Source organism: Rhopalosiphum maidis, chromosome 2 (assembly GCF_003676215.2).
Source record: "Rhopalosiphum maidis isolate BTI-1 chromosome 2, ASM367621v3, whole genome shotgun sequence".
Classification (NCBI taxonomy): Eukaryota; Metazoa; Arthropoda; class Insecta; order Hemiptera; family Aphididae; genus Rhopalosiphum; species Rhopalosiphum maidis.
In genome coordinates, this window is record NC_040878.1 from 37,183,099 (window position 1) to 37,195,478 (window position 12,380).

At 29.6% G+C, this 12,380-nt stretch overlaps 1 protein-coding gene across 2 annotated transcripts; it reads left to right on the plus strand.

The window, feature by feature from the left end:
* Positions 1-4,089: 4,089 nt before the first annotated feature.
* LOC113553845 lies at positions 4,090-11,859 on the plus strand. Of its 2 annotated transcripts, none has more exons than XM_026957393.1 (19): positions 4,090-4,229; positions 5,049-5,231; positions 5,731-5,964; positions 6,147-6,242; positions 6,827-6,907; positions 6,992-7,084; positions 7,690-7,794; positions 8,484-8,549; positions 8,798-8,887; positions 8,954-9,046; positions 9,276-9,383; positions 9,474-9,584; positions 9,905-10,021; positions 10,244-10,357; positions 10,465-10,572; positions 10,661-10,720; positions 11,166-11,231; positions 11,324-11,407; positions 11,491-11,859. In XM_026957393.1, the coding sequence occupies exons 1-19, from the start codon at positions 4,209-4,211 to the stop codon at positions 11,620-11,622; spliced, it is 1,962 nt and encodes a 653-aa protein (XP_026813194.1). In that variant the 5' UTR covers positions 4,090-4,208; the 3' UTR covers positions 11,623-11,859. The 2 variants fall into 2 exon arrangements, with proteins under 2 accessions (XP_026813194.1, XP_026813195.1); XM_026957394.1 differs by having other exon boundaries at positions 4,209-4,229; positions 11,324-11,412.
* Positions 11,860-12,380: the final 521 nt, after the last annotated feature.

Below are 12,380 nucleotides of genomic sequence, written 5' to 3' on the forward strand. Positions count from 1 at the left end.
TTAATTTATGCGATCTATTGTAGTAAGAACAATAAACACACCTGATGTAGGAATACATAATATACAATATGTATATAAAAAACAAGACCTAATAAGACGACATATCAAAGAAACTTCCCAGTGAGAATTATTGGAAAACATTTATCAGCTATAGGTTACACAAAATTGGTTGGTTCATTGTCGTGTTTGATATTTCCTATCAAAAAAACTTGGCAATTGTTTTCCCGTCATTCAAAATACAAATTAAAAATACATTGCAAGTCCATAAACTATGTGATTTTTGATTTTGTGAAGAATCCATTTCAGACTAGGTATATATGCCGTAGTTTCAAAAAACACGTAGGTAAATAAATAGTTCAACGAAGGCGTAAGGTGTAGGTTTAATATAGACAACTACTTTTGATTTATTCAAATCCACGTAGTATTTATTGTTATTTATAAGAAGACGAAAAAAATTGATTGCACATAAATTATTGACATTGATATAATAATTAATATACCTAATAATGAATTCTGAATGTTGGAAGATTTAAACGAATGTTAATATATATATATATATTTATTTATTTATATAAACTTGTGATTTATCATACGTGCTCATTCTCATCTTCCATATCGTAATTTCACAATGAATTTATTAAAATTATGATTTTTCGAATTTTAAATATACCAACACTATTAACACATTTTATAAACACCATATTTATAAATTTTTAATTTTTCTATTGTGTCACAAACTTCAGTTTTTTTTGATGAGAAAAGTCTTTTTTTTCTGTAAAATATTCAATAATTTTTTTTTTTTAATTTTTGATATATCTAATTCAAAATTCAAACGAATAGTTTTCAGTTATTGATATGTCTACATTGAGGATAAAAGTCCATAAAAATAGTTAAAAAAAACACACAAAATAGGTATAGTATTTATTATTGGTACTATAATAGGCTATATTTTTATAAGCTATAAATATAAATTATTACAATTTTCAAATTACTATAGTCCCCATATCTTCCAAACATATCATTATGGAGTTATTATCCGTAGTACAGAAAGTTAAATATTAACTCAAAAACTATTTATTCGAATTTTTGGTTTTGATGCATCAAAGTTTTCAAAAAAATGATGTACTAAATATTTTACTGTTTAAAAGGGAGAATGGGTTGTCATTTAAAAAGCAGAAGTAATTAGTAAATATAAATAAATTAAATTAAATATTAAATTTTGAACAATTGCATTATTGAATAAAGAATTAATAAAGGGAGTGAATCGCCCTGTTTAGTCAGTTTTACTTTTATGATTATGACTTGAGGTACTCCGTAGTCCATATTCGCCATTGTTTAAGATCAGCTATTATATTTATGAATAATATATAACATATAATAACAAATGCACAACAGTTGCGACCAGACGTTTATTATTAATTTATTCGTCAGCTAAAACCATGTAGGGAATCGTGGTTGTCACTCATCACGATAATTCAGAAGCATTTCCCGTCGATTGATCGATTATTATTGTGTGTTATATGATGTTTGAATATTAATCTATCAGAATACCTCTGCACGTGGACTTCACCGAGACTTCTGAATTCGAGCAAAGCGATATCGCAGTTACATAGGTACAGGAGGTCATTATTTGTAATAATATTCTTAGAACCGTTTGCTTATTTCGAAATATGCTATAGATTATGCTATAAACATTTCTATGGACGTAAGTTGATGATATTAATTTTGAAATGACTTCGGAAGAAAAAAATGTTACGCGATTGAAATGTGTATAATATCGTAATACATATATTATATATGTTAATTCTAAGTATGTGTGTGATTTCTATAAGTAAATATTTATTATTTTGCAGGCATAGCAATTTAAAAATGTCGAACCTTATTACTACTCGAAAAACCGAATCAAACAGTTCTTGTAATAACACCCGATCTCATAGACTGGAAATAAATAGCCTCTGTAGGTAAGCTAATTGGATGTAGACTGAGCCTAAACTATAATAGTAATTTTATTTACAGGACTCAGTATCACTGAACTAAATACAAATATTTAGTATAGTGTTTAGTTCAGTGCTCAGCACATAATGCATTTGAAAATTCGTTCGTTAAATAAATAGAGAAAACTGATATCATACAAATTTGTTACAAGATATTTGGGAAATAAGAAAAATACACATCTTTAATAAAATGAATAAACTAAAATATTTTCTGTTTTCCAATATCGACAATTTAACAAAAAAAAAAACACATTAAAAAATAGGTATCTGTTTATAAATTTTAAGCGAGAATATTTTACCATATAAGCTTGTGATAGAATCGGTTTTTTTTTATGTTTTTATGCTGACATTTTCACTTTACATGTAAACATGTATATTTGAGTTTTCTATAGGTACATGATGTAATTTTTAAAATACTTAAAACGATTTAAACTATTTATTTAAGTTATGGAAACCGGTCTACAATACGTACGTTGGTATTGACTCATAAAATTATACGTGATATATTTGTCGAAAATCAGTTTAATTATAATTGAAAATATTATATTGAACATGAACCAAATTTATAAAATACTTTTAATATTATAAGTATATAATAAAACATAAGCTATCTTTAGAAATATATGTTGATCCACGCTCGTTTCATTCGCTCAAAATTGTTTTCCCTAAACAGCGATTTAACATAGAATTTAAATCTAACACATTTAGACCAGCAAAGTATGTCCTTAGATTTTTACTCTTATTATCGGGTATTCCTCGCATAATATAATATCATGCCGATGATACGTATTTTATCTTTTGTAATATTGTAAGTGGACATTTTGGTTATTATTATTATACTAATTATATTTTTTTAATAAGATTATAACTGTAGTACAAGAATTGTTTGATCGGTATTCTGCACAAAATGTGATTTTGAAAATAGTGCATTTGAATTTGTTTCTGATCGCTTCAAAAATCAAAATGTTTGATACAGAGTTAGGTTAAGCTTAGGTTTCAATAAGAACTTGGTTGGGTTAGGTTATAATTAAAAAAAATAGTAGTAAGCATCATTGCCACTAATGTAATAATCATAATTGCCGTCATATAATTACATAATATGGGTAGGTGTATTATTATAGTGTATTGTAAACTCTAGATGCCTACCTACTATAGCTGTATGTTATAGTATGAGGACAGAAACCATGATGAAGTTTTAATATGAATCTACTATTATTATTACTATTATTTATAATTACAAAATGGCAATCGACGAGACAAATATTTTGCTCTGCGTACCTATTTGTAATAAATATATATACAGGATGATCCTTTAAACAAAGAACACTCATTATTTCAAAATCCATTAACGTTTTAAAAAATATTTTTTATACCTATAATTTATAGTCCAAATAAAACAACACGTTTAAAAAAGTATATTTTAAAGTTTTTTACCTTTTTAAGCGACAACATAGTCTGAACATACATATATTTAAATTTATATTTATAGAAGCAGAATATTTTTTTTGAGTATTTTAATACATACAAATCATAATTCTGACAAATATAGTTTATTATAGCTACAAGTTATAAGTTATACCTACCTATGCATTTAAAGTGTTGATTAGCGAAGTGGAGTGTTACGGGGATACTCCACAAAATGTTAGTCTACTATTGTCGCCGTTCATCTAAACTACAATAATTATGTAAGAAAAATATTTTCATAAATTTTAAAAGATTTTGAAACAATGAGTACTTGACGATGAAAAGTCACCCTGTATATATATATATATATATATGTGTGTGTGTATATTTGTCGCAGGGAAAACGTGTGTAAATAATAATAATATTACGATGTATGATCGTAATTTTTTTTTCAGATCGAAAAAAATTACTCGGAATCATAACATATCGCGAGTGCGTTGGACAGTGTCCACATATTATGATGTTGTATCAATCAGGAAAACGGATGAAACAATTAATCAATATTGTCTCGCCAAGATCACCGGTGGTAGGGCACAGCTCCGAGGACGTCGGCTCCGGACTTATGGCCGTTTCGAAAAACCGACGCATATAAAAGATGTGTGCAAACGGCTGACATGATCAAGTTCGAGTTCCACGGGGTTGCCGATCGATCATCGTTGCACATAACAGACGCAGAGTGCCTATCATATTATAATATACGTGTTGTACGATATTACTTTAAAAAATAACGACAATTCATACACGACAAACATGATGCGTCTCTCGTCTGCCGTAAGTTTATATATTATATAATATTATGTTATATATATTTACGAAGGATTCACCTAGACACGTATGGTGCACCGCGTATGTCCGCGTTGCAACCAAGTACGTAAGTCACGAGGTGATCCTTTTAACCTTTTGAGATTCTTCATGCAGTTTAAAATAATAATAGTATAATAACTATTATCTACACAGCGGATTTAAACATGAATGTTTAGTTTATTTTTCGTCGTAGTGATGTTTATATCGTACTTGATTTTTACGATTAAAACAACAGACCAAAATTATTTCCAAAAATGTTGATGTTTTTATTTTAAATTAAATAATGATCACTATGATTATTTGGTGTTGGGCCAGTCGTGTATAAATATTATGTCAAGGGCACCGTTCAAAATATTATGTACTACACGACTACTCTACTTATTTAATCTTCATAATATTTTATTAAAAAAACGTTCAGTATTCGGTAATCATAACTCGTAAACATAAACATAATTTTAAGCAATGTGTTCTTCTTCTCTTTAGAGATCAAAAATACATAGTAAAAATTTAAGAATCAAAAAATAGATTTTTTCATAAATATCATGGGTATAACGTATAAGAATATTATATTTAACCTATCATTTGAACTGTTTTGAAACATTTTTTAAAAAATCAACCTGTATAATAAGTATAACTAGTGGAATCTAAGTAATCAAACTTATCATTTTGTGTGTTATCCACGAGAACTCGTTGCCCATTATAACGACGATCGCTTGGATGAAATTTCGATAAATAGAAATTACATTCTTTTTTAAATAACTATATTTATGTCTTTTTATTACATAGATCGTGGTCTTAATGATCGTGGTTGTAGCAGCGTCCGCCGGTATTTATCCGGTAAAGATGGGCAGCAAAGGCGCCACCGTGGGGCCCACGAAATCTGGCACCAATCGTGACACGTCGGGTGATAGTTTTCACATACAATCACCAGATGGACAGTATGTATTTGGACACACCAATGGCGAACAGGTGAGAAAATAAAACGATATAATATTATTATAGCTAAATTAAGTATCTACTTAGAAATTGGTATACTAAAATAATAAAATTAAAAAAACCGTATACACGAAGAAGTTTGAAAAATGTATCATTAGTACAAGGCATAAACCTTTGATGAAAATACGCGTTTTTTTCAAATAAAAGTAAATTGTTATGGATTATCTGATGGTTATAATAATTTTTGATTATAATTTTTTTTCTAAAATATTTTACCCTCTCCTTTTTAATCTCAATATCACTCACTTACGACAGTCATATATACTAATCTCAACATGCATTATTAGTATAAATATAAAATACAGATAGAAAATGTTTCAAACTAACTATACGAGTATATATATAATATATATATATATTATATTAATATTCCTCGGTAACAATAGCGCTGAGGGGTGGGCTTTTTCGTGCTCTCGGACAGATATTATTATGGACAGCGGTAATAACAGCTTGGAATTAATAACGTTCACAGGGCAGAGCTGAGATGCGCGACAGTGACGGTACGGTGACCGGATATTACAGTTACGCGGACGGCGACGGTCGAGTGGTTCGTGTCGATTACGTGGCGGACAAGGGCGGATACAGAGTGTTGTCGAACGCCGGCGTGCCGTCCGCTTCGGTGACTGTGGAGTCGGACGGCGGTAGTGCCCCCGCTGTGGTGAGCGATTTCCGGAAAATGTACTCGGACTTGACACGCCGCATCAAAGTAAGCTTGCGAATTGACTAGAATTTAGAAGCTACGGTAACAACGGGTACATTATAATGGCCTAAAGCATATTGTAACTATTTATGTAAAAATGTATAAAAATAAAAACGTACCTTCTGCAGAAGGATACGGTATGATAGAGTGTTTGATCGTCTCATACTTTAACTTTTTTACTCTTACAGAACACAGTCGTCCAACGAGGTCAAAAAGTGGTGGATCTCACCGGTGAAGGCCAACGGCCTGTCACCGTAGATCCAATTCCGTACCCTACTGAAGAGGTGAGCGCGTGTTTTGAAAAATATGTAAAACCTACGTACAGAGGCACACAATATAGTGTTTGAGATTTGGGGAGGGCTGAAGAGCTTAGGTCGATAGAAGTCTCTAATAAGGTTTCTCTGGTATTACAAAACTCATAAAAAGAAGTTATATAAATGTGTAAAGTTTTCAGTAATTGTAAACTTAAGCCTTATTCGATATAAACTTAAATCTTAGTGAAATTATTTCAACATCAAAATTAATCATTACATTTGAACTATTGACTGCATACAAATATATTGCGCATGTTTTATTCTGAGTTGTTTGCGATTCAATTCAATTGTCGGTTGTCCTAAGTATAGATAGTTATATTATGATAAATTGATATTTTATATATCCACTGAAATACACAAACCAAATATTATTTTTTTTTGCGGACAGCAGTGCAACTCAATTGTTGAAAATGACTTTCTTTCACTATTACGTCTATTAGTTGACGAGTTGTTTAAAATTTCTATAGTGTATTCGGCGTATTGTACTGCGTAGAATAAAAGTTTAATCGATGGCGAGTGACATGTATAATTGTAGTTATTAAAATATATTACAGACGAAACATTCAAACCACGAAGAAAAAATCGGTTTTCCAAATTGGAATCAAGTGAAAATGTCCACTACCCAAAATCCAACGGTGAGTATAAACGGCAATAAAATGTATTCCGAAGGAATCGTAATTATACAAACAAAACCATAATGTACATTTGTTACCAATCAGGATGGAATTGAACATAACGAAGGACAACAACAGCAGCAAGAAACTGTAGATCCTAATTGGGATGGTGCAAAGATTACAACTCAAAAACCAAATGTAAATATGAACACGTATTATAACGCTTTAATGATTACCTATAGTTACAACGATATAAATTAATTTTTAACTAAACATGTGTTAAATTTCAAATTAAGAATATCGTCATAAATTCAAAATTGTACGTTAATCAAGACTTTACGTTTATTTTAAATTGATTTTAAAATAACATATTTATAACTGTTGAAATATTGAATAATTTAATTATATTCTAATTACATCTAGATATCAAAAAATGATAAAACGATGTATTTTCTAATACCTATAACTAATTTACAATTACTATAACTATATTGTTTTATTGCAAAGTGTTAAATTACAAGAATGAATAACTTTTATAAAAATGTATACTATATGTGTACGACGAAACAATAATAATTAAACTATTATAATTGTAAATAATTTATTGTTTAATTAGTATACCGCAGGAGGGGATTGGAGCTTAGATTATTTGGTAATTTAGTGTTCGTAATTCATGTACACTAACTAGCTACGAATAATCTCGAATAATAATATATACCGAGTCATTGTCCTCTGACACACGAATCATTTTAGTTAAATTTAATAATAGTAAATTAACTTAAATTTTTATTTATTTTTTACAGATTAAGGAAAACAATGACGATGGTAATGAATCTATTGATGATTATAAGAATGAAATGATTACTACAGAAATGCCTTCAGTACCATTAGGTCCGATTCGGCCACAAGTAATAACAAAAATCTTATGTTTTTTTTTTAACGTAATAAGTACAATATTTTTGGATAAAATATTTATTTTTCTGACCTTTAAAGTTTTCACGGTAACCAAACAATAACGAAGAGGAAGTTAATGTTATAATTAAACATTAAATAGTTTCTAGGTTGCCCCTAATAACCGATAATAATATAATTATTAATTACATTACCATAGCAACTTAAATGATAATTTTTTTTCATCATAGTTTTAAATACATAATATATATATTTTAAATATTTAAATTTAAAGTTTTTCCGTACAGTGGAAAAAAATATCAAGTAGCAATCTAGGTTTTTTTTAACTAAGATTTTTCTCAGAAATACTTATGAAAATTTTTAAGTACCATTTTTGATCATCATTAGATTACCGATTTTTACTTATAACTAAAATAATTCTAAAATGTTCTTTATACAATCTTTGTGTACATTGTACTGTACACATATACAGTAAATATATACACTAGGATTTTTATTTTTATCGAATACAATAAATATCCAATGAATATTATCGAAGACAGCTAAGTTATTTTTAATGTTTTGTTGCTAAAAACCTTGATAATTAAATTATTGGATAGTATAATTTATAAATAATAATAATAGTTAATAGCGATTTATTATATTTTACGTACATATGATTTAACGATACGATACCGTTGTCTAGGTTCCTTCTAGAGGAGATAATAAGGGAGGATATTCTGATACAATATTCCATGAAGATGATGCCAAGGTAAGCACGAAAATTATGTTCAATACCCGGGTGTTGTATAGTTTAATTAGGTTATTAATTAACATTAATATTTAACTTTATTCAATGTTATATTTACGAGCCAATTGTACATGGTAATATATCATTATAAAAGACGCAAGTATTTTATGCAGGAGTTTTATTCTTTAGATCCAAACATATTTTAAACATAACGTTGTGTTAATTTTATGTCTTATATATGGTATAATATTTATTGTATGTTATAATAGGAAATTACCACTGAAATCAGCAACTCAAGAATCGGTGCAGAATCTACCGTAATCAATGACACACAAAATAATTCACCGGTTACAAAAACCGTAATTATTATTTATTTCATTATTTTCTAATAGTATAAATTACTATAGAATATTTTTCTGATCCAGATATCGACTATAAACAATGTTCAAACGACGGTATCGTATTACGACGAACCCAGACAAACCACTGAAAGCAGCGACAGCTCACTAGATTTCCAGGTATGAACATTGATTTAATGAAATAACTTCATATTTTATTACACGAATACAATATATAATAAAATTAATAACATAATATACCTAGAGGCGTGTGTTGTTGCGAAATAGTTATAATAATTTATGCGTTTGAAATTATTTATCTATTGATCAAAAGTCCGCTGTTTAGGTTATAAAGTTATTATTTAAGACTATTGAAACGAATCTTATAGTTACATTTTCACGATTCTAGACAACAATTTCTGGTATAAAACAACTCGATGAATATTCAACAGCAGTGATTTCGGAAAGTGTGACAGAGAATTACCAAAGCATTGGAGAGAACGAGGACAAAATTAAGGTGCCTATAACTGAATAAAATCCAAAGATTCGTTGACAATAATATACCCGGTTTTAAACAACTAAATGCATAATGTTTTTCTTTGTATAGATTCCATCTGAAACGGATGTGCTAGTGACCGTCAAACCACTTCAAGAGGATAATGAATCGTTCGAAAATGTACCGACTACGGTTGAACCGAGTCGTCAAACTGACGTCCAAGTATGTATTATGTATTTATTACAAAAATCGACCGGTTTCGCTATGTTTATAGTTGAAATACTACATATAAAAACAAGGACACGATCGCTTTATTATTTTAAACTTTTAAAGAGCGTTTAATAATGTTTATAGAACATTTGTTCTTTAATTAATGATTTCGGACTACCAAATTAACAAAAACAATGTGTGATCTAAATATCTAGCTAAACATATTATAAATAACTTATCTCCTAAAAAACAAAACGGAATTGAGTCTCTGTTCTTATAAGTGTTTTGATTGTAAAAAAAAAAATGAACAATCATACAACTTAAATTTTCAGACCACTGGCGTACCGTCCGGTGTCGATTACACTACGATCGAAACGGCGGTAAAAGGAAAATCCGCGTTAGTTACTACTCTACGGCCCTTGTACGAATCCGAGATAACTTCGTCGCAGGTAAGTTTTAAATATATTAACATTATTACGATTAAGATTCAACACAGACTGTTTTGGCTGTCAAATATTATGTATTAATTTAAATTGTGCTTTAAAATATTTAGTTTCACATTAATTATTTTGTTTTGTCTCCTAATAAGAAAGAAAGTTTGAATTTGAAATTTATTTATATAAGTGTCTCGATTGTAAAATATTCAAAGATCATTTAATTTAAATTTTCAGACCACCGGCATACCGTCCAGTGTCGATTACACGACCATCGAAACTGTTAACGGGAAACCCGCGTTAGTCAGTACGCTGCGGCCATTGTACGAATCCGAGATAACCACATCACAGGTAGGTGCTAAACATATAAGATATATAATATATTGTATACATCATTACGATTAATATTTAACGGGCAGTGTAATGTTGAATTAATTGTATAACACGTGTGTTGATAGACCGGTGGTAGGGTCGGTGACACAGAAACCGCAACAGCAACCGATGCAACAGGCATTCAGTACGTGACCGAACAAAACAATAATAATGAAGACCGTCCCGAGTTTAGAGTAAGCAATTTAAATTGATTTTTAATTTTTAAACCACTCGTTCCGCTGGCGTTCAGTAATGTTTTGACCGTTTTTCTTTATGTTGCAGACCTTGGAGCCCAATGAATCGATCGGCACTACCACCAGACCCGACTTTGAAAATTCCCAGGTAAGTCGCATATTGCACAATAACGGTGTAGTGAGAATGTATAGGATATAACGCTTAAAACCCCACCAGAAATTAATTGAAAACTATTTCAATATTTTTCTCAGTTGGGTAATGTCCGTGGAAAAGTACTATTAGTATAATAGTAATAAATATATTATGGCTGAAAATAAAATTTTCGATTTTCCACAGTTTGCTTACGTTTGGGCCTACCTGTAATAATTATTAAACTTAAGTATTTTTGTAATGTTATCTTTTATGAAACCGTTACAATGCATTTCGATAAAAATATTTTGTATCGCTCTCTTGCTTACTTTACATACCCAATTAGTCATTAGGTATATACGATTTTCATTTATAGTTATGCTTCGGCGATAGTCATTAAAAGTATTGTATTTCGATTCGACTAAAATGTAATATTTTTATGTTATTTTTTTCCAACATGTAGGCACAACAAGAACAAGAAGAAATAGTGTGGCCAGAAATACCACAAGAGCCAGTGCCTCAAGTCTTGGTAAACAGCTAACATAATAATAATAATATTTATTACAGTTTACAGATGACGATAAATTTAATTGATTTATCTATTATTTCTGTTATTTTTAGCTGCCTCTGGATCCATATCCCGCTGAAGATCCGCGGCCGAAAAGTGCAGGCATCAAGACCACTCAGCCAAACGATTCGAGACCGGTAAGGTAATTGATTGCGAGATTGTTATAATGAATTAAAAAAACACTCGGATTGTTATTAGTTTTTTTTTTATTATTTTACAGGTCAGACATTACAGACCGGATGAAGTGAAGTCGGCGGTCAACGTCTCAGAAACTGAAACGACGACTTTAACAAGTAACGACGAAGAAAACGGTGCTATGTTCAACTTTCCCAGATATTATCTCATCGGTTGACGAGTAACAACGTCAAACACAACAAAACAAAAATAATACTTATAGCATTTATAACTCGAATAGGTATTGTGTTTATCAGGCTTGTTGTAATATGCTTAACTATACGCGTACATACGAGTATTCCAATCATAATTAAAAATTGTATATATATATACCTCGCAATAGATAACATAATATATTACGATGTATGCTTAAATTTACTGAAATAAATTTATTTCGATAATTATTATTGGGAAACTGTAGTACATGGTTTTGAATTGTTGTAAAATATATTTTGATATTCTAAATCATTTTTCAAATACTTAGAAGTTTAGAACAGATGAACGTTTGGTGTTTGTGATTATAATAATATAGAACTATTAATTTTTTATTCAACGCTAATTTTTTTAAATTTCATTTGAATCTCATAGACGTGAGGAATTTTAACAGACGATTTTTATGTGAAACGGAAAAGTGTGATTAATTTTTTGGTTTCACATTGGCAGCTGTTGTCAACATGAGATAAATGTGTTCTTCGAAAAAAACGAAACCAATGCACTTTCCAGAAATTAGACATGTACATTATTAAACGAATCGGCATCACATGAAACCACAACACTGTTAGATTTCATCTAATCATCTAATAATACTGTTAAAATTGATCATAAATTACTGAAAAATATTAACGAACGACTGCATAGGTTAGAACGTGTAAGTGGTCAAATATAGCCAATAATATCTTATTAGTTATTACACTGATTACTTCAATAGCAATTTAA